General features: G+C 33.4%; 2 protein-coding genes across 3 annotated transcripts; one reads left to right on the forward strand and one right to left on the reverse strand.

Moving 5' to 3' along the window:
* Nucleotides 1-66: 66 nt before the first annotated feature.
* On the forward strand, nucleotides 67-16,551 carry LOC100377547 (mitochondrial ribonuclease P catalytic subunit-like). The gene is made up of 7 exons (XM_085493069.1): nucleotides 67-118; nucleotides 732-1,654; nucleotides 2,290-2,428; nucleotides 3,508-3,657; nucleotides 7,531-7,682; nucleotides 12,191-12,383; nucleotides 16,305-16,551. Exons 2-7 carry the CDS (start codon nucleotides 765-767, stop codon nucleotides 16,431-16,433), a joined length of 1,653 nt encoding a protein of 550 aa, XP_085349195.1. The 5' UTR covers nucleotides 67-118; nucleotides 732-764; the 3' UTR covers nucleotides 16,434-16,551.
* A 3,389-nt stretch (nucleotides 16,552-19,940) lies between these two features.
* LOC100366487 (adenosine 3'-phospho 5'-phosphosulfate transporter 1-like) lies at nucleotides 19,941-24,020 on the reverse strand. Of its 2 annotated transcripts, none has more exons than XM_002741309.4 (4): nucleotides 23,825-24,020; nucleotides 22,730-22,938; nucleotides 21,770-21,876; nucleotides 19,941-21,135 (listed from the first exon to the last, which is right to left on the reverse strand). In XM_002741309.4, exons 1-4 carry the CDS (start codon nucleotides 23,851-23,853, stop codon nucleotides 20,140-20,142), a joined length of 1,341 nt encoding a protein of 446 aa, XP_002741355.1. In that variant the 5' UTR covers nucleotides 23,854-24,020; the 3' UTR covers nucleotides 19,941-20,139. The 2 variants fall into 2 exon arrangements, with proteins under 2 accessions (XP_002741355.1, XP_085349207.1); XM_085493081.1 differs by having other exon boundaries at nucleotides 21,722-21,876; nucleotides 23,825-23,989.
* Nucleotides 24,021-24,118: the final 98 nt, after the last annotated feature.

The following is a 24,118-nucleotide window of genomic DNA, read 5'->3' on the forward strand; positions in this document are numbered from 1 at the left end:
GACCAATAAAATAGCTTGTTATAATCACAATTAGGTCAAACTGCCAACCCAAGTTGTCAGGATTAAATACTTCCGGTAAGCGTGACCCAGCGCGAACATGTGTGTAAGTCTTAATCGTGTAAGTTTATTTCCTAACAGTTTTTTCTTGATATGATTTTTCCATCGTGTACCGGTTTAGCGGGTGAATAATTTTAAAGACGAAATATGTTCACACTAGGGAAGGACCATTTCGTTATTAAGGGTCGCGGAGTGACAGTCTAAGGGGTTGATAGACACAGTCCCCCAAAGAGGGACTGTGCCAAAGAAACAGTTGGGGGGCATATTCCCAGAATTATGTTCCTGTATGTGCTTTAGCTTTTTTCTCTATCAAATTGTATGTGTTTGTTTGTTTGTGTGTGTATGTTTTATTTTTATATTTTGTTTCTGTTATTTTTCTTGTAGAACTTTTTTTTTTTTTAAATGTGTTCAGATTTTGTTTCTCCTTCTACCAAGGACAATCTCCAATCTCTTTTACTCCATGTGCAATAAACTCATTCCCTTCATCTTTATAAATATTTATATTTTTCATGATTAAAACTGAAGTGAGTGGTTCTTATTGGTGAATGGAATAACTGCACTTATTGATTGGCTGGTTGGATTCAACTGAAGTTTATAAATATTTATAAAGATGAAATGGGTTTGTTGTGCTGCAGTACTGGTTCAACAAAACAAACTTGTTTGATTGTTTTCAGGTTTGAATTTCCAAAATAAATAAAATAGGAATTATGAACTTCTCTACATTCTGTCGAGGTTTGCAATTCTTTACAATACTCAGGAAGCAATACTTATTGACACATTGTAAACATTCTCCAACCCTAAGCCGATTAGACAGAAATTCCATTCATACATCTGTGAGAGTACAGAGAAGAAGGCAGTTGGATGGCAGAGAATTGTTGATAGATGAAAAGAGAAACCAAGTGCAAAAAAAACAACTATCAAAAGATTTGAAGGAGTCATCCTGGGTCAGGCTTCAGGATGAGACCGACTCGTTTCTTACCGTTTATGACTGGGAACAAAGATGGATCAAATATCAGAGATTTTTTATTGAAAGTATGGGGAAGCTAGCCAGTCTGGGACATTTACAAAAAGCAAAATCTCTTATGAAATTCATGGAAGCTAAAAATGTACCAGTGGATGAAGCTATTCTGCACAATTACTTAACTCTTTGTGTTGAACATAACTATTTTGAAGAAATGTTCAAAACATATGACATTTTGAAAAGTATGGATGACATGCTTCCAGCACCAACTCTCTCAGTTTTGATTAGAGGATTCTGTAAAACTGAATTGTGGAAGAAAAGTTTGGATTTTCTGGAACAGATGAAAAGCTACAGTATGATATCCAGTAGCAACTACTGGCCTGTGGTTACAGCTGCTTTACTGCATAAGGAATTTGCTCTTGGTCAGAAGTTAATCGACGAGATGAGGAGCCAAGATTTTTATTTTGATGATGCCACCATGCGAACAATGATAAAAGTGTTTCATTGCCGCACTAATGATAGGGTGTTCATTGAGAACAGTGAAAGAATTGTCCATTCATTGTTTGATTATATGAGACAAGAACCATACTTTCCATCAAAGGACCTAGCTGATGAAATAGGAAGGTGGTTTAAAACGTGAGTAAGTTTTATATTTGTAATCATAAGTTATTGATCATTCACAAAGTTATTTCAATCTGCAAGGTAATTTCTTAACTTCTTTAAAATAGAATGCTAGAAAGATTTTAGTGCTTACAACCGTGCATATAACAGTGGCAATATTTTGTGTCATAATGTATCCCAGACATGCCTGAGGCAATTTCATTCAAACTTCAGACACACATCATATCATACAAATGCGCATGCATTTGTTTTATGATTCAATTCAAGATGGCCGACTGCTGGTCATTATAGTGGTAAAAATTCTTCAAATTCAAACATTTCAGCCATGGATGGGGACTTGTCATTGAAAATCATCTTAAAGACACACTCAGATTTGTTGTTTCATTGTTTTTATCCAATACTGTAAAATACTTTATTTTAGCTGGAATTAATTTTCGCTTAAAAGACTTTGAGTGTTTTGCATGGAGTTTATTTTCACTGATTTTTAACAAGTTGAATGTAAAATATAGAAAAAAGGGTATATTCACTGGATTTTATTGTCACTGAATCATTCCTTCAGCGAAAATTAATTCCAAGCGAAAATAAAGTATTCTACAGTATTTGTTGCTTATTATGTATATGTAACTTTAATATTCATTGTTCTTATGTAGTAAAAGACATGAGAAATGGAGATCTGGATATGCTGGACTAGATGAGAATGGTATATGTGGTATTTGTGGAAAACAGCTTGACCCATTGACGCTAACAGATAATGAATTTAAACAGTTACATGACCAGATAATGGAGAAGGTTGGATTCTAATATCATCTTTTAAGATATTGAAAATGAAACATAAATACATATGTATGAGAAACTTATTAGTTATACATGTAGATGATAATCTACCAAAACAGGCTTACCTAGAACAAAAAATACGCAATAATATAAAATGCAATACAAAACTCGCTAAATTTTATTCAAGAAAAGTCTCTTAGTAGTAAACAAAAAAAAACAAATCAATAACATTTTAAAAGTCATTTTTAAAAATATGTGAACTTATGGGGAAAAAATCTTTTTAGACAGTGACATATTTGAATAAGCTAGACTGTGATATAAAAGGGAATGGTATATAAAATTTAAAATTAGCAACAACAATCTGGAAATAGTAGTAGTCATTAGGCTTTTTATGCCACATATTTTTGTGCCATTGTAAACAACATATACTGGTACAGTAGTTTTTTTAAAATAAGTGCATCTGTGTCTGATATTAATTTTATTTTCACCATACAATGTTATTTCATGGTAAAATAAGTGGGCAGAGGGATTTGTGGGTAATCAGACTATAAACGGGAAGGTGCTGCATTTATAGGGTATATTATGTGAGATTTAATAAATCTCTAATTAGTGACATATTGTTTCAGATAATTTTGCAACATAGTTAGAATAAAAAAACAAATAAACATTTTTCACTTGATACCCAGGTGAGTTTGTTACATCATTGGGAGCGAGCATGTAAGAGTGAACCCAAACAGCAACCTCAGTCAATAAAACCATTGCATGGAGTGCTATTGGTATAACCTGATTGGTAGCTGGATGTTTTTGACCAAGAGATAGTTAGACATTTTCAAATTTCAGTGCAAAAGTAGTAGTTTATTAGACACTTCAAACTCCCTATCAACTGTATGATGAAACAAACAACAAGTCATCTTGGCATTGAATTTTTGGGTCGTCCCTGAAATTATTTCCTGGCGATATATTTCTGGATACAGGATCAGACATTCAGCTTATCAACTTGTTTCTACATGTGAAATGAGACAAATGCCATCAGCATTTGAAAACAAATTATCTATTTGCGCAATGTCCCCTTTTAACAGATTTATTTTATGCAGGTCATCAAGAGTAAAGACGTCTATTTGAAAACATCACCACAAGAATTAAAAGCATTCATCGAATATGTAAATGATGGTCCATCTTATGATGTTGTTATTGATGGTTTAAATGTAGCACACATTGATCCATTTGTAAACAAGTCACTGCAAGTAAGTACATACCATAATAATATGCAAAACAATGAAAATTAACTTACCAATATCATTAGTAAACATTAAAGGAAAAACATATTGACATTAAAGGGGAACCGCTCAATCATGAATCATGGGACACTATTGTTTATGTTGTTTACAAAGTTAATCTATCTTTTGTTATCCATTGTAATTTTAATCCAGAAAGTAAATTTGTTGTGAGATTAAGCTTAACTGGAAGTGCCCCTTTAAACTTTCCTAGTAAGTTCATTTATAAGCAATCAAATCTCTTACAAATCACTCCATTGCTAAACACTAAAAACTGTTGCAACAGATTTTGCAGCTAAATTTGGTTCTCAAACTGTGCAATGCAAGTTTTAAGTAGGTGCTCCCAATGAGTGCTGAAATTTAACTGGGCTCTAATCAAAATGTTCTTCCTCTCATGATCAGTGTTATTGTATATCTGGTGATGTTTTTCTAAACTTAGCACAGCAGTGTATGGTTCCCAATTTAGATTACTTTTTAGGGAACATTTTTTCATGCTTATTTAGCTGTAATAGAAAATACAACTTGTGCTCTTAACAGCTATCAAAATGTTATTATAAACTTATTAATAAAGATACTCAGGCATCCATTCAAATTATGTCCTCAGAGTCAATTAAGGTAGCGGGACTATTATTTGTGTTGAAAATTACGATTTTCACATTTATTTATTAATTGATGAAATGCACTATAAACTTTCATATGATAAAGTCAACATAACATAGAATGTCATGTAAGTTGGTTAAAATGTAGATTTTCTGAAGGAAAGCAAGGCAGCCTCAGTAGTGTTTTCCAAAATCAACAACACAGGTTTAATCTGTGTGCCTATAAGTTTCAAAGATAAACTCAAGACAAAGCAATGTTAGGATGTGTTATCAGTAGCTATCTGACACACAATGAGTGTTTCCAAACATTTGAGTGGTTTGTCTCCGCCCCTGTTTGTTTCACAGATTAGTCATTTGCATATGAATGTGTCAGACACAAGGTCACACAGCCACTGAAAAAAATCATTGATTTTGGTGTTTTCATATGCCGAATTTATCCAAATATAGTTATCCCATTCCTTTATTTTTTTGGTTTCCAATAGCCTTACACATTTGGGTGTCCCTACACATGTTAAAACAGACCTTGATGGGAAAACAAATTGATTGTGCCGATAAACAAGCTTGAAAATCTTTGCTGTTACTTCATGGACGTTTTCTAGGAGTTTATGTTTTTCAAAATACAAGGTCTTTAACAAAAAATAACGTATACTTATTGTCGTCGGATTAACACCAAATTTTCACAGCTTTAAGGTGACAATGAGAGGAACTTGAATGTGTCCAGACAAACTATTTCATCGATTATTTACCAACGAGTTGTGGTTTGAGTTGGGGGCAATGCGACTAAAACAGTAATTGAAATTCAGCACACTATTTTTTAAAACGCGTTGCTTGAATAAAACTGACCAGACACATTCAATTTACCGGACTATTGAACAACTAGGAAAAGTGAAAAAAATACTTCTTACCGCCAGCATAAATGCGTAATTATTTTTCTTACAGAAAAAGTAATTTTTCACCTTTGATTGAGTAACGCGTCGTAGAATGCAGATACGGGCATGCAAAATACACTTGTGAAAGGCTTGAAGTCTGGCGATTCTAAAAATATATACTTTCCCGGGTCTATTTGTAGTCATTTAGTCACAATTAGAAGATGAAAACAAGTATGCAAATAATAGTCCCGCTACCTTAATATAATATCTAGATTCTCGATGTGCAAGGTTGTAATAGTTGTGAATTCAGCACACTATTTTTTAAAACGCGTTGCTTGAATAAAACTGACCAGACACATTCAATTTACCGGACTATTGAACAACTAGGAAAAGTGAAAAAAATACTTCTTACCGCCAGCATAAATGCGTAATTATTTTTCTTACAGAAAAAGTAATTTTTCACCTTTGATTGAGTAACGCGTCGTAGAATGCAGATACGGGCATGCAAAATACACTTGTGAAAAGCTTGAAGTCTGGCGATTCTAAAAATATATACTTTCCCGGGTCTATTTGTAGTCATTTAGTCACAATTAGAAGATGAAAACAAGTATGCAAATAATAGTCCCGCTACCTTAATATAATATCTAGATTCTCGATGTGCAAGGTTGTAATAGTTGTGCTATGTTAAATTTAGTTGTAATTTTGGCTAAATTGCCTTTATGAAATTAAACTCATGAAAAACAAAGACAACGGATGTTTTTGTTTAAATACCGCCCTCCTCTCCATAGAAACATAAAAACATAGAAACCAAGGAAATCAACACTTGTCTGTTGCAATGATATTCATTTCCAATTACTCCTTGTTACTTCTTTCAACTATGAATTCATCAGAATTTTATCACCACATCCCTGGAGTTATTTGCCATGAAACATAATTTCTAAATCTCTAATTCTGCCATTAATCACTCATGTATCTGTCCTAATGGCATGTTTTACAACAATATCACACAGTGCCATATGGTGTATGGTAAGAGACAGCAGTTTATTGGCAGCAAATATTTCATTAAATTTTATGTATTTTTTGTGCCAATGTTGTAGAAAATTGGTCAATGTATATGTCTTGTTTAAATTGCCATAGATATGAGAATTTGAAAAATATACAAATGATGGTTGCCATGGTATTGAGGCTACAGTTATATTCATCCTTGACAACTTGTATAAAATAATAATAAATAATTTGTTGGTAAATTTCAGTTTTTTTTTATCATTATTTTTAACATTTTCGTCTAGCCTGAAATGAAAATGATGAAAGGTATAGAAGTTACACAAATTCTATCAGCGTAATTATCGTCGTTATTGTTCACCATTCTTGTGTTCTCTCTGACTTGAAACTATTGTATTCATTCATATATATATATATATTGACCAAGTTTGATTTGAATATATGTTATAAATAGTAACTGATGTTTGATAAAAATTGTGTTTATTTTAGTCTTGTTTATGTTAACTCTGTTCCCTTCCTAAATGTCAACAAACTACTTAAATATTCTTTTTAAAATTGTTAAACTTTTTTCTACCTAGTAATTTTTGTCTATGTTTATAAATGGAGATATCATCATATCCTCAGTATGAGCCTTTGTTAGTCTGGCTGTTCATTTGTACATGCCCACCTCTATTTCAGACATGCATGGGCCAAATCCCAATCACATTCAAACTTGACACATACATCATACATCTTATGGTACATACCCACGTCAATTCATTTCACGATCTGATTCAAGATGGTCGAATGGTAGCCATTTTCATACTTAAAATTCATTAAAATCAAGCATTTCAGTGATTCCAGTGCTGGATCTCAATAGTGTATGAATGGATTTTGTTATAAATAATAAGATCTTCATGAATGTCATTTTGTTTTTCTGATCAGATTTTTCACAAATGCTGTTTCAGAGCCATATCTCTGACATTCCTTGACTGATCATGTTCAAACATACATCATACATCTTGTCCTGATTTTTTGACCATCAGGAATGGCAACCATTTTAATGTTAAAATTCATCAAAATCAAGCATTTCTACCATTCCAGACTCAGATCTTGGTTTATATGGACAGCTATTGTCCATTTTGGTACATACAACGAACATATATATAGATATATATAATGGGACTATACTGTTTTTTTTCAGATCTGATTCAAAATGGCCGAATGCAAATGCTGTTCTAGAGCCATATCTCTCACACACATTGACTGATTGCAATCAAACTTTACAACTACATTATACATCATGTAATTTGTTTCAAGTTCTGATTCAAAATGACTGACTTACTTGAATTTTATTTACTATTTAATTAACAAAATATTTAAATTGTTTTCAGCTCAGACAAGTGGTTGTATATTTTGCTGAACAATTAAGAAAACGAGTGTTGGTAATTGGTAGGAGACATATGCTGAGTTATAGAGGAGATTGGCAGGCCTATAATATGACATGGATTAAGGAAATTGCTGACTGTTTTTTTACTGATAATGTGTGAGTTGTACTTTCACATCCCTCAATCACAGATACTTCAAAACGTAAAAATAAATTCTCCTGAATGCATAGAAAAAATGAAAGCAATTTTGACTTTATATGAATTTTGGTACAGCTTTTGCTAGTTAATTATCCTAATTTGCATATTACTAAAAATAATTTAAAATCAGATGAGATTCAATAATCAGATACTATAGGCAACATGTGATTATTTTTTAGTACAAATTCATATTGGCAATATATACATGTATACCACTGGTGGTATTATATTCCGAACAAATATTTCAAAGGAATGAATATTTAAAATTGTGTATAAATGATACAAGAAAAAGCTGTAAAGCTGCATTTGCATATTGTTTTATATACATAACACTTTCCACTAGCCTGCACCAAAGGTCATGGTGTTTAATCGCCAAATGGGATAACCTTTTTATGGTAGTTTTTTTTTTGGTCATCAAAATGGGGCCTATCCAGTGTTCTGGTCTGGAGCCATTTCTCAGACATGCTTTGACAGATCTTTCATCAAACTTACCACAAAGACCATGTATGATAACTTACATATGCACATCTATTTTCATTACCCTCTGACCAATGTAGTCATTGTTTACTGTTTTATACTGACCAGATTAATTTCATTCAAAGTTTCTATCATTATCATGTATATTGAATTACAGGTGCACGGCATATGAGATTTTTTGAGATTCAGAAATAAATTAATGGCTACCTGGAAACCATTTTGTTTTTTATAGTACCATGCTAGTTTTCCTGTCTGTATGCCTGATTATACTCACTATATCTATACACTTCCAGACATACGGTATTGAAATTGAAATACAGATGATACATGCAGCCCTTTGATAAACATGTATATGCTCATGTGAATTATGACTTACATTGAGATTGACTACCGGTAAAGCCAAATGGAGACGATGCATTGTCATTAATGTAATCACTCGAGGCTGCTTCACTTTATTTAATTAGAGGGTCTTGTATATTCTATTTCAGAATTTTGTTCTTAAGATTTCCCATAAAAAATCCAAAGCTGGATTTTAGGGGTCATTGACAGATTTTTGCAGACGAAATGAGGATTTAATCGATTGTAATCACTGGAAGGATTAACCAGCAATAAAAAAAATTAATTGAGAATACATCACTCATATCTGTTGTATGCCATTATAATAATTTTGCCATCAAAAGTTTGGGGCAGCATTTTTATAAACTTTTCTATATTTCCTTTGTTCATTTTGTCATAATTTCTAGATCAAGCTGAAGATCAAGATTAAAATTTGTGAAAATATTAGGCAGATTAATTTTGTGAACACTGATAAAGGTTGATTTTTGCATTCCGAGCACAGATGATTCTCAACTTGTGTATTTTTGACTCCCATGTGCGAAGCACAAAATGGGAGTCTTTGCAGTTAGTGTGTCTGTATGTGTGTATGTGTGTATGTGTGTATGTGTGTATGTGTGTGTGTATGTGTGTATGTGTGTCCGACTGTTCCACTGCTATCTCAAGAACCATACATCGGTTTTTGATGAAACTTGGTGCATAGATGCTCTGGGCCAATGCGCAGATTTGATTAGGTTTTGGTAAAAATCCATGCTCGTTAATTACCTAATTTGCATGATAATTAGCTAATTTTTAGCTGTTCTATGACTGTTCCACTGATATCTAAAGAACCACTCATTGGATTTTGATGAAACTTGGTACATAGATGCTCTGAACATATGCTCAGATTTGATTAATTTTTGGTAAAAATCCGTGCATATTAATTACCTAATTTGCATGATAATTAGCTATTTTTTAGTGGTTCCATGACTGTTCCACTGATATCTAAACAACCACTCATTGGATTTTGATGAAACTTGGTAAATAGATGCTCTGAACTAATGCTAGGTTTTGATTAGTTTTTGGTAATAATCCGTGGATACTAATTACCTAATTTGCATAATGATTAGTCAATTTTCGGTTTTTCCACTGATATCTCAAGTACTAATCATCACATTTCAATGAAACTTGGTACATAGATGTCATACGACACTGCACAGACCTGATAGTTTTTATGGTAATATCAGTACATATTAATTACCTAATTTGCATAATTAATTAATTTTCAGCATTTGATATAAGTAGTTAGCATTACATTTCAATGAAACTTGGTACTTACATACTCAAGGACTATGCAGAGATTGATTGTTTTCGATAAATATTTGTGCATATTAATCACCTAATTTGCATAATTAGTTAATTTTCAGCTTTTCCACGGGTATCTCAAGTACTAATCATCGCATTTCAATGAAACTTGGTACATAGATCCTTTAGGACTATGCAGAGACCTGATTAGTTTTAGGGTAAATAATTGTGCATATTAATTACCTAATTTGCATAATTAATTTTCAGCTTTTCTACTGATATCTAAAGTACTAATCATCACATTTCAATGAATCTAGAATTATGCAGACCCAATTAGTTTCCGGTAAATATTTGTGCATATTAATCACCTAATTTGCATAATTAACCAACTTTCACACTGATATCTCAGGTACTATACATCACATATCAATGAATGTACATGGATGCTGTAGGACAATAGACAGACCTGAATAATTGTGGGTTAAAATCTGTACATATTAATTACCTAATTTGCATAATTAACCAATTTTAAGCTTTCACACTGATATCTAAAGTACCGTAAAAACTCCAAAATTTCGACCGGTTTTAAATAATTGGTGTTAGAAATGTGACATGTTTTTAGTCAAAATTAAGGTGCATTTTCGGACGGTCGAATTTTTCAGAATAGAAATCAGCAAATGAAAAAATGGGGATGATAGACAGTGTGCTTCATTAGTTTTTAAAAAATGCAATGTCCGTCAATTGACGTAAACTTCCCCATGTTTCACGGTAAAAGCAAAGGTCGTGGCCGAGTTGTAACTCAAAATCTAAACAAAGTCATCAATCAGTGAGTATTATGACAAGCAAAACAAAACATCAAGACGCGGAGAAGAGGTCAGCACAAAACTAATAGGTCAAAAGACAAAGCTGTCTCGCACTACCTAGGAAAACTTGCGAATGTTCGAAGTACAGGTACCCATTGGACAAAAGATACATGGAAGTTTAGCAAACTATCTCCCCGACCCAGTGCAATGTATCCGGTTAGAATCAAAGCTCACGTGTCCCTTACTTGAGGGACCAAATTCTGCCGTAAATTCGCCCTTGGATTAAAAAATAAAATGGGATTTAAGAAAATAAAATGGGACTTTTAAGGTGTATTTTGGCGTCATTTTTCGGACATTTCAATCAATCCTGCCGGCTAAAATAGAGTAAGTTTTACCGTAGTCATTGGCGTCTGTCTATTCAAGAGTACACGTGTATGATTTTTATCGTGACTAGCGTGAGCGGGTAAGCTTCCTTTCGAGAATGAGCTGTTATCACTGTGAACAATGTTAAATTATTCTTCAGATGACCAGTTAATTTTTTAAAAACAACTAATTTTTTTATTTAAAAAAAATCATGTCGTTTTCGCATCTAAATCCAAGCCAAAATATCGTACTACAACATCAATCTCTTTTGCATTGCGTTCAATAACATTAACATATTTAAATAAGCTATGGTAATTTGAACACGTTGGCATCATCCAGCTTTTTGATTGGTTAATTAGCGATTTGACCTATTTGACCTAAGAGAACATGGCGGATATCCTACAGCATCAAACGTTTATACGAGACCGGAATCATTCGCTTACGATGAAACTAAGTTGACTTTTATTTGTATTTCATAACCATTCAACAAATTTATTTTGTGTACATTATTATAATCACTACTGAGTACAGTAATAATCAACAATTCAGAAACGCAGCATGCCGAGATTTTTGTGTTCGTTTTTATTTGAAACTTCGTTTATTTAGAATATATTTTCGTTACCAATAAAATAAAAATCTCTCAGTCAATCAGAAACCCGGATTCATGCCTTCGAGGAAGGTCCCGTTTGAACGCTCACATCGGGTTTTTTTTCGTTTGGGGGAAAACTAAAACTGGTCGCAATTTTCGAATAAGAATGAGTCGGCAATTTTTAGTGGAGTCGAAAATTTGGAGGTAAATAAAACACCGAAACCCGGCAAATAAATAGGCGATCGAATTTTTAGAGGGGTCGAAATTTTGGAGTTTTCACGGTACTAATTATTCCATTTCAATGAAACTTAGTACAAAGATGCTCTAGGACAATGTACAAACCTAATTAGTTTGGGGTAAAAATCTGTTCATATTAATTCCCTAATAAGCATAATAATTCATAATTTTTTGGTTCTAATCACATTTCAATTAAACTTGGAGACATAGATTTTCTGTTACATTGCGCAGACCTCATTAGTTTTACACTCAAATCTGGTCATATTAATTTTCTGATTTGCATAATTAGTTTTCAGCTAAGTAATTTCGAATTATATTTAATGTGTTTCCAATACTCTCAGCACATGGGAGTTCTTTCTAAGCTTTCTTTGATTTATTTAAGTTCTCACGATGATCCCTTCCTACTGTATGCAACTTTACATAGTGGAAACAATGCTGTGTACGTAAGTCGTGATATGATGAGGGACCACAAAGCTTTGTTGGACAAACAGACGCATGCATACTTTGTTAGATGGCAGAGAAGTCACCAGTTTGTACCAGAGAAAATCAGAAAAAATAAACCCCCATTATTTCAGGTATGTATCGGTATTAATTAGATATAAATGAATAAAAATAGATGTGGTCAGGAGGAATGAATTGTCATTGATGTTGTGTCAATGCACAAATTATGTTCCACCTTCTGAGGTTAATTTGCAAACAAATCTAGTGTTCTGACATGAATTCATGCATACTAACAACTTTAATTAACATATTATAACATTTGCAAAATCAATTTTGCATCTAGCTGACAGAAGATGAAATTTATAAATATTGATCAAAAAATGTCAAAATTTGGTTTTGAAACCAAATAGATTAGTCCCAGCACCAATGACAAGTACAACCGTAAAATCTGTATTAAAAGATGCATCCCTCATAGAAGTCGCACCCATTCTTTTTGAATATTTTAGAACTAAAAATTCACCATTTCTCATATGTTTAGATGCTCTAATAGAAGCCGCATCGCCTCTGTTGCATTGTAACACAGATTATACAGTACTACTGGTAATTTTTTTTTTAAATCTTTTTGGTGAGAAAGAGGATAACAACAGTAAAATGACCTTGAAGTCACAGCCCATAGATGGCATAGTTTGTTATTTGAAATTAAAATTTAAATAAAAATAAGGTTGATATAGCCATCTATTTTTTCCACTGCACAGGTCCCATCACCAGAAGTTCATGCATTTTAGGAAACTATTTCTATAAAATATGACATAAGCTTACAATAGCAAAGCAATGGATTTCAAACAGTAATAACATTAAATATTAATTTAGATAAATGTTTTTTCCAGTCTGTGATGCATTGATTCACAGGTGTTTTTTATGTTAAACCATGAAATTAATTTTCACGAAATATACCAGATAAAAAAATGTCCTACATAATCAACCAGAAATTATGTCCATTTTGTTCAAAATTAACAACTAAATTTTAGAAAAATTAAAATGAAATCGGGGAAAAATTGCACCAACATTTTTGCTGGAAAAAAAATGGCATTAAAATATGAAGTTTCCCACATACTGGAATGAAAATCGGGAATTCACTGAGCTTGACTGACATTCAATCAGTATAGGGTGCAATCGTTAGCATTACAAAATATTAAAATGCCTAAACCAATAAGATTATATTACATTGTATCAGTACTGGTAGTACTTATTTTGTGTCATGGTTTGTTTATTCACAGCTGTTGCTAATCCGTGTGACGACTATTCAACGATGACAACAGATGACACCAGTACTTGACATGTCACTTCGTGGTCACTGCGTGAAAAAAACAAAAAAACAGTGACCTATTACATATGAACATTAAATAAAATGTGTGTCAGTTGAATACCTACTTTGTGGTACTGTGGAAAAAAAACAGAATATTAAAATTGTAATCAATTTAATCTTTTAGTCGCATATAACATTTTATACTAGTTAGCATGTTTATGGAAATGTATTCTAAAATATGATACCCCCGATACCAATCTGATTAAAATCCGATGTAGGTATGAGGCTCAAATTTAGTTTGAATATGTCGATTTTTTTGGTTTTTCTTGCCGTTAATCAGTTCTTAGAAAATTTTGTCCCAGTCGCCTCTAACTACATCTGACTCAATGCCTATACAAATCTCGTACAACGAGATCAGTTTTCGACGAGTTTTGTGGACCAATCATAGTGCGGCTTACAAAAATAGCTGTCTGATTTTGCATATGCGCCAGAGTTAGAGGCGACTGGGACACAATTTTCTAAGAACTGATTAACGGCAAGAAAAACCAAAAAAAAATCGACATAATCAAACTAAAATACAAATAAATATAATATAAAGGGTTATAAAAAAAAAAAAAAAAAGGAGCCTCATACCTACATCGGATTTTAATCAGGTTGCCCCCGATACTTACTACCTTGTAAATTTAAAATTTTCAGATCAAAATTGGGGACCATACTAAGCTACATGTATGCTCAATCATACAATATTGTTTTAAATTGATTGAATTAATATGAATTTTTAGCGTAAACAGTTACCCATAAAACATACACAATCTAAGTTTAATACATATATTTTATTTTCATTGAGGGGAATTATTTCTGCTGGATTTTATTTTGGCGGATTGAAAATGGTAGTTTCACAAAAAATTTAAATTATAAATTAGATCGAAATTTAAGAATTTTTAAGCAATATAGCGGTAGCTATATTTTCAGGATGCTAGAATGTTGGACGTTATGACAGTGTCCCTTTATTTACTCTAGAGATTAAATTATTAACAATTCCATAACAACGGAAAATGTGTTTTTCAATGATCTGAGCAGTTGTTCTACCCTATGATGACAAATACAACATTGGGTCTGAGTAATGCGATGATGGGGTTCAATTTATGAAATTGGGTTTGATCAACGAAATGGTGGGCTTCAGTTTATAAAATTGGATCTAAGCAAAGCGATCATGGGGTTCAATTTATGAAATTGCATCTGGTCAATGAAATGGTGGGTGTCAGTTTATAAAATTGGATCTAAGCAAAGCAATCATGGGGTTCAATTTATGGAACTGGGTCTGAGGAATGTGATGATGGGGTTCAATTTATGAAATTGGGTTTGATCAACGAAATGGTGGGCTTCAGTTTATAAAATTAAATCTAAGCAAAGAGATCATGGGGTTCAATTTATGAAACTGGTTTCTTAGCACTGTGATGATGGGCTTCAATTTATGAAATTTTGTCTGATCAACGATGTTTTGGGGTTCAATTTATGAAATTGGGTCTGAGCATTGTGATGATGGGGTTAAATTTATGAAATTGGGTTCGATCAATGTTATGATGGGCTCCAATTTGTGACTGAACATTTGGAAACACATGTAATTCTGTTATTTTTGTCACCGAATTTATCAAGCAAACAATGACACTGGTGTATACCTATACATGTATATCTCAATTTCTTGTAACTATTCTAAATTCAGAACATCACCTGCTAAAATCTTCCACAAACAAAACGAGATCAATAAGAAAAAATAACCAAAGGATAACTGCTGAAAGCCTTCATGGTCATACCAAAATCAATTGGAAAAGGGGTGTCAGCTCTGTAACATTTGTAACAATGGACCACTTTCCGTCAACAATCAAAACATGGGATTTGACTAATGCGAAAGTATTTTAGGGGATATTTCCACGCTTAATAATGTGCTGTACACATTTAATGATGGTCAATTTCAATGAAGTAAGGATATCTAAATGCAATATTCCCTGCCTTTTGACTTTGAGCTATAAAAAAAGAAATTCAAGTTCAAAATCAAATTGTTCGATTTTCGCGGCAGACGTTCAATCCACGTCTTTTACCCAATAAGAGAGATCACCTATTCATGCTAATCAACTTCCCCTCAATGTCCATTATGTGTTACCGAGATTAGTGACTCTCCAGTCTGATTCAATGTTTTGCATTGATAAATTAATTTGATAGGTGATTGAGCCTGTCAATTTATTCTAATGCTCACTTCACCCTTTGAATAACGGAGCAATAGAGATTTGACACAGTACTACGTACTCATAGAAACAAAAATGATCAATGTTAATGTTATGTACATGGGACTCTATAAGAGATTAACAAACTGAACTAGAGACAAACCATTTACATCTAATACCTAGCTGTCCATGGCACTGAATGCTGCATGGATTTAAATGTAAATGGCTATCTATGTAGCAACCTTCTGTTTTTAGATGTTTATCCCATGATTCCTTTAATTAGTGAGATGTTTTCAGCACGTCACCATAATTACCGATACATACACCCTTACGTCTGTATCTACCTTTGATTTTAGCACTGTAAAACATACTGTTAGTACATGAATTCACATCAAAGACATCAATAATGATTAAATTTTTAGTTCATGTGCTCTTCTATTACACATACTTTTAAAAGAGCAAACACAGTATAGGGTACTCCTTCAACAAATATGAAGTGAATAATTGCAAAACTTTTTTTTTTACAGCGTCCACTGCTGCATGACACCAGATTACAAACTGATGGGAAAAGTTGGCATATTCCCATCGATTTTGAACTGTCAAATCAGCACTGGAAATTACCAAATGTCTGGCTGTGTGCAACAAGAACAAAATGAAGAACACGTAAATAAGGATTCAGTATTATGTGGCGTGTTGATTTGAAGCCATGATGTCATGGTTATAATAATTCATTATTTTTATGAAAATAAAATTATGTTTAGTGGCTTGAGGTGACCTCAGTCAAATTAATCATTGTATGATAATGATGATATATGCAGGGTTCTTTTTTTAATCAGTATTTTTAATTTTGATGTTTTTAGTCCCCGTTCGGACGGAGTCCGAAAACGGGGACTTATGTTTTGCCCTGTGTGCGTCCGTGCGTCCGTGCGTCCGTGCGTCCGTGCGTCCGTGATCACCTGTATCTCGAACATGCATGGACCGATTATGTTCAAACTTCACTCATACATCACACATTATATGGGACATATGCACATGCATTTTTTTCATGATCCGATTAACGATAGCCGAATAGCGGCCATTTTAAGGCCGAAAATGCATCAAAATGGCACATTTTCACCATTCCGGACCCGGATCTCAGTTATGCATGGACGGATTTCGTTCAAATTTGGTACATACATTAAACATAATAGGACCTTGATGCACGTCATTTTTTTTTTCGGATCAAGTTCGAAATGGCCGACTGGCGGCCATTTTGTTTTAAAGAATTCAGTTCTGGATCCGTATCTGAGACATGTCTGGATTGATCAAGTTCAAACTTCACACACACAAGGTACATCATGTCACAAATATGTATGTGCATTTGTTTCATGATCCCATTAACGATAGCCAAATGGCGGCCGCTTTAAGGCCGAAAATGCATTGAAATCGCACATTTTCACCATTCCGAACCCAGATCTCAGTTATGCATGGACGGATTTCATTCAAATTTGGTACATACATTAAACATAATAGGACCTTGATGCACGTCATTTTTTTTTTCAGATCAAGTTCGAAATGGCCGACTGGCGGCCATTTTGTTTTAAAGAATTCAGTTCTGGATCCGTATCCGAGACATGTCTGGATTGATCAAGTTCAAACTTCACACACACAAGGTACATCATGTCACAAATATGTATGTGCATTTGTTTCATGATCCCATTAACGATAGCCAAATGGCGGCCGCTTTAAGGCCGAAAATGCATTGAAATCGCACATTTTCACCATTCCGAACCCGGATCTCAGTTATGCATGGACGGATTTTGTTCAAATTCGGTACTTACATTAAACATAATAGGACCTTGATGCACGTCATTTTTTTTTTCGGATCAAGTTCGAAATGGCCGACTGGCGGCCATTTTCTTAAAGAATTCAGTTCTGGATCCGTATCCAAGACATGTCTGGATTGATCAAGTTCAAACTTCACACACACATGGTGCATCATGTCACAAATAGATATGTGCATTTGTTTCATGATCCGCTTAACAATAGCTGAATGATGGCCATTTTAAGACCGAAAATGCATTAAAATCACGTATTTTCACAATTCCGGAACCAGATCTCAGTCATGCATGGATGGATTTTGTTCAGATTTAGTACAATGTGTTGTACATATGCAGGTGCATTTCGGTCATGATCTGCTTTGGATGTATATGTCACTCAAATATGAACGGAACGGGGACGTGTCATTGACAATGACTTGTTGATATTAGTCTTTGCGATTACCTGGTCTGTATGCGTGGATATTCCACTGATATCTCAAGAATTCCAATTTCAATGAAACTTGTACATAGATCTTCTGGGATAATGAGCAGCTTTCGTTGTTTTTATTGGTTGAAATACATGAATATTAATTACCTAATTTACATGTTTCGCTGGTATCACATGAACCATTGCACATCGGTGCTCTGGGTCACTTCACAGATCTGGTTAGTTTTTTTGTGGAAATCTGTGGATATTGAATATCTAATTTGCTTAATCATTTGGAACATAGGTGTTCTCATAAAAGTCGAGACCAAGCTAATCTAGAGTTGAACTCCATCAGAATATGTGATTTGTATGAATGAGCCAAATTATTAGATTTCAATAAAACTTAATACACATGTTCTGGGATAATCCAGAAACCTAATTAACATAAGAGACAATATTTCAGCTTACTTATAATGCATCTTAGTATTTGTTAGCTTTTTGTGATCACAATATCGAAGTTATGTAGCCTAATTTTTAATTAAATTAAAATCTTGCCTACACGAGATTGATGTCAAAGTCATTTCTAAGCCTTTGATTTGAAACTTCAGTGAAATGCATTTTTAAACTAAACCACTGTGTAAGTGCTAGTTAAATTATCTAACAAATTATGATGCAAAACTTCCACTGCCATTTTCATTTCCCCTGCTACAATTTTGGTTCTTTTCCTTTAAATTTTCTTCAAACTCGCCCCAAGGATTCAGATGAAACAAATTATATGTTGTCAACATCTTAGAAATCAAAACTGTGGATGATGACAGGGGTTGTAAAAGTCATTTTTTCTGAGAAGCAAGATGGTTAAAATTTACATGATCCATCAGTTAAATATACCCAAACAATGCTCAACTACATGGTCTGATCCACCTAGAATCCCCACTTGCAAATGTACAACAGCTTAGGGAGCACCATATTTGTTGAAGCCATCTTTGATATGGTCACAAATGTGGAACGACACATAATCAAAGACAAATCTGATAAACAATAGGTCCTAATAATTTATTTGGCTGTATAACAACTAGACATCAATACAATAATAAAATAACCCCAAAATAAACATGTTCACAATTTATTTACTAGTTTTACAATTTACAAAGTTAAAAAATAAATACAGAATTCCCACATATTAAATGAAAATTGTTTGTGTGGGTGTAGTATTTTATAAACATTGCTAGACTTTAGTGGTGGGTCCTCCCAGCACCAAAAATTACATTAAAGGAAGATTGTAGTACATGGGTACATGATGCATAACAATGGATATGCAATAACATTGTGCGAATACTATATACTAGTATATATATATATATTTTGCAGTCTTTCATTTTAACTTTTGGCACAATTACAAGTGTTGCACGACAACCTTGTTGTATACGAGATACAGATGAAATTGAGTACATGAATGCCAAGTACAACGTAACAAAATTTGTAGGAAATGGCGAGGGGGAAGTTTAGACCCAACTATTTGATTTAATTTAATGCATGCAGGTTGGCCAAGGTATCTCGTACATCCCTAGAAAACTGTACTTGGGAATCTATTATGAATGTCAGATTTGAACGATTAAGGACATTCAGTCAGTGTGGTACAACATTGTCTACAACGATCACAGATCTGAATTATCGATAGTTAGATTGAACCAAAAACAATTCTTATTTGTCAGCTGGAGTTAAAAACAGTTTAGGATTTTATTCATCTTTGCATGCAAATTCAAAACACAGACAACCACAATCTGATCAAAATAACAACTTAGCAGGGTTATTTTTCTCTTTTTATTTTTGGCATTCACTGTTCATTTCACGACAAAAATAACGAAAAAGGGAAAGAAATAATCTCACAAAGATCTTATTTTAATCAAATTGAATATAAAACCACTACCACAAGTGAGGTGGTTCTGGGGCAGAGTGTTCAAATGGCAGTATCAATGATAACTGTACATTTTTTTTTTTTTATTACATTTGACGGATCTCGTTTAAAAAATACAAAAGCATTTGTACTGACCAAGAAATGTGAAATATTTAGGATGTTGAAAATAAATAAGTTTCACCTTTATACAGAGAAAAAAAATACATCTTATTGCTTTTAACTTAAGATTTACTCGTCACCACATCTGTCATTTTTGTTGCTGGTGAAGGAACTTTCTTATTTTTGGCCTTGGAAGAGGCATAAATTCTAAGTAGGAGGGCCATAAAAACCACACCGACACCAGACATACCAATCAATGTGACTGGATGACTAAATATAATGCAAGAGAGCAGAATAGCTAAAGCTTGCCTCGTTGTCATAATTATGGTAAATATTACAGCACCAAACTCCCCTATAGTGTAAAAAATAAATAACTGACCAGTGGCAGAGCATAAAGATAACAGACTAACGTGGAAAGTGAATAAACTATACCGAGTCATAAACCACAGGGCTTCAAAGAAACCACCTTGCTCCAGTAAAGAACCACTAGTGAATATAACAGAAAATAAATTAACTCCAAACATCATCTGAATACTAGATACTTTGTAACGCTTGAAAATCTCTGATTGCCAATTGGAGGTAAAACTGTCAAAAGTCATGTACCCAACTAATATGATGACGCCAGATACTGTTGTCACTGTGGATCCGGAACCTTCTTCTCCTTGTGAAAGCAAAAATAAAGCCACGCCAACGGAAATCATAACAGCAGTTAAGTACTCGTAATATTCATATGATTTTCGGGATATCACTTTTCCCATCAGCATCACTGGTATAATCTTTGAAGCTTTAGCTATGACTTGTGTCGGGAAGCTTACATATTTCAAAGCTTCGTATTGACACCAACTACTGAGGATATTTGACAGCGATGAGTAAGAGTATTTATACATAGGTGCTAAGTGACGTGGTTGTTTTAACAGATACATGGCAATTCCAGCAGTGATCAGTGCAGAGATCCTGTTCATGAACACCAGGAACTGTGAATTTTTGAATCTAGCAGAGTTTTCTTCTGTACCATAATCATGAGCCATTATTCGTTCCTGCAGAACTCCCCATGTGAGGTAAGAACCTTGAAGACCAGCGACACATATCACAAGGACCAAAGCTCGCTTACCTTTTGTCTGCAAAATATAAGATTAAACTTCTGACAGGAGTACATACAAATTATGCTCATTTAGAACACACATTGAAACATGCAAGATGAGTGATTACAAGATAAATATTAATGCAAACATTACAATGGCAAATTAAAATTAAATTTCATGTATCATAACAAATATCAAATCATTCCATGTACAAGCAAGCATGCATTATTTAAAAGATTATGGTTGCCATACGGCATTACACATGTTGCATGGGACCCATATTGAATATAATGTGTCACAATGACATTGAATTGGAAAAGGAATAAACCGAACACAGAATTACATGAGCTTAATGTACTATGATCCATGCAAAAACAGATCAGACAATCAGGCTTATGGTTTTAGAGAAGAACATGATTTTGACAATGTGTTGACAAGGTGACACAGATATATGAATAGCTGCACTTATCTTCAATAACAATAGGTGTCAAATAATTTTTTTCTCGGCTTTGCTCAAGCTGCAATCAAAACCTTGTAGGTTTCAATTTGAACAAAAGGCCGGGAAAAAAAATTCTACAGCAATAAAAATCACCCACTTTGTTTTAGGAAGATTAGAATTTACCCATTGTTTGTCACGCTCTGATTCATTAAGCTCTGATTCATTATTCACCTTTGGGGGTACAATAATATTAGGACCTTCTTCAAGACTTGTCTTTTCTTCATCATCACCATAGACACAACGTTTTGTCATTGTGTAAATAATTCCATGACCCAGACCTGTGATATATGCAAGAACAAATTTATAATTTGTTTGATTATAAACCAACTTTTTAAAATCCATGAATAGTATCGTAAGCACTGTTGTAAGACGGGATCAGTTTATGATGTAGAGAAGACACAAGATAAGGCAAATAAATAGCTTTAAATCAATTGAAATATTAGAGTGTAGGAGCAATTAAAGATTGGAAAAAAAATAGTTTATTTCCTTTTCCACATTTGTCACTGTATACATAACTGAATATTACAAATCTTCATAGTCAGCCACATGGTATGACAAATCAACTGAATATATATATATATATATATATATATATATATATATATATATATATATATATATATATATATATATATATATATATATATATATATATATATATATATATATACACATACACACCGGTATATATATATTAAGCATTTTTTTAAATTAAGTATCTAAAGTGTACTCCATCAGTTACAAAAGCAGTTACTTGATATAATCAAATGATGTGGCAATTTTTGACATTTATGGTATTTCATACAATTTCAACAGCTGTTGTATCCGGCATTGGAGCTGACAAGCTGACACCACTGTACTTTGTCAGACAATTATCAATGGGAGTGTATATATTTTAATAATGTTAAATTTACAATAAAGACATCAATGACAGCTGCTGGCAAATCAGAATGTGTATGACAATAGTGAGATGTGTAATGGTGATCATGCATGGGACACATACAGGACACTTTCAGTTCAAATCTATTTCAACTTGAACCATCCATGGTATGCAAATAATGTATCAAAAATACAAAAAACAACAGATTTTTGTTGTCACCTTCAGAACATATTTTGCAAATATTCACTCACCTCCTTTCTCCAAAATATTTGAGTTCTTGATGTATTTTATCACCAGTGCGGCTGGGATAATTATTGACGCATATCCGGCCAAATTGAGGAAAAGACGAAACACCCAATAGTCAGAAAGTCCCCCTTCTTGTGTGCTTTGCTTACTGATTTCTTGAGCAGCATTTTCACCAGAAACTACACTCGACAGCAGAAGGCCACCAAGTATGGCCCTGCAAATGAGTAAATCATGAAATTAGTTAACCAGTTTTCATAAATCATTCATACAAGTTTGAATTCAACAAATGTTACAAGCTTATAATCCATGTGACTTGTTAATTACATGCAGCAGTTGAATCTAATACCACAATTTAATATTTCAAATTATGTACTTGACTAAAAAGTGTCATCAGCATGGATTCAAATTTCATGTACACTTATACCGGGGTAATACATCTCAATATGTTGTATACATGTTGATAATAATGAACCTTGGAGCAGTATGACACTTGTGGCGCTCAAACTTTTTCACAGTCAGTGGAACTAAATATTAGTCTTTGATATCAGTAATGTGTACTGAATCTGTCTGGTTTTCTCACCCTCCACGTTCCACATATATCATTTTGTAGTACCTGTACTTGTAGGAGAAATAGCATAACTGGACTCAGTAGTTGTAATTTTAACTACTGTATTTCTATTTCCATCATTTATAACTGTAAAACATTATTTATAACACTTTCTGCCAAGATCATGGTATAGAGACAATACTGGTATACCGGGTCATCAAATGCCACAAGCGAACATATAATAAACACTTTCACTGTCCAAATGTTACTTTAACAGCAGCACTTAGCAAAAGTTTGGAAAGCGATTTTTTTTTGTCATGTTTACTACAAAAATGTAACATATTGCAAAATACTAATGTCACACGCCCAAACAAATGCTCTAAACAAGAAAAAGCAGCCCCACAAACTCCTTTAAATGCCAGAAATGAGACAAACATTAACGATTATAAATGACACTGCCACGTCAAAATATATAACATTATTATAAAATTATATACAGTCTACAAGTAGAGCCGGTTGTTTGTCTTGGTGATTTTTATAAACACGTACTTACCTAAGCCACACAACTCTAACCGCTGCCATTAGACAAAAGAAACAAATCACAATCACCGGACCTTTAACTGGAACAAATTATCCCTAGTACTAGTAGAGTCCACTTACTAAACATATAGTAGGACTACCTTTCAACGAAAGCGCAGTGAAGGCACGGTCATACAGGTTGGCATTTATTGGCAAACACCACTTCCGGGGTGCTGTGCACATTCGCGTAGACAAATGTAGTTCACGTAATGTTTATGGCCGGACAGTTAAAAAACCAATTGTATTCGTATTCAAAGCGTTGATTGAT

Source organism: Saccoglossus kowalevskii, chromosome 2, assembly GCF_978046115.1.
Source record: "Saccoglossus kowalevskii chromosome 2, keSacKowa6.1, whole genome shotgun sequence".
Classification (NCBI taxonomy): domain Eukaryota; kingdom Metazoa; phylum Hemichordata; class Enteropneusta; family Harrimaniidae; genus Saccoglossus; species Saccoglossus kowalevskii.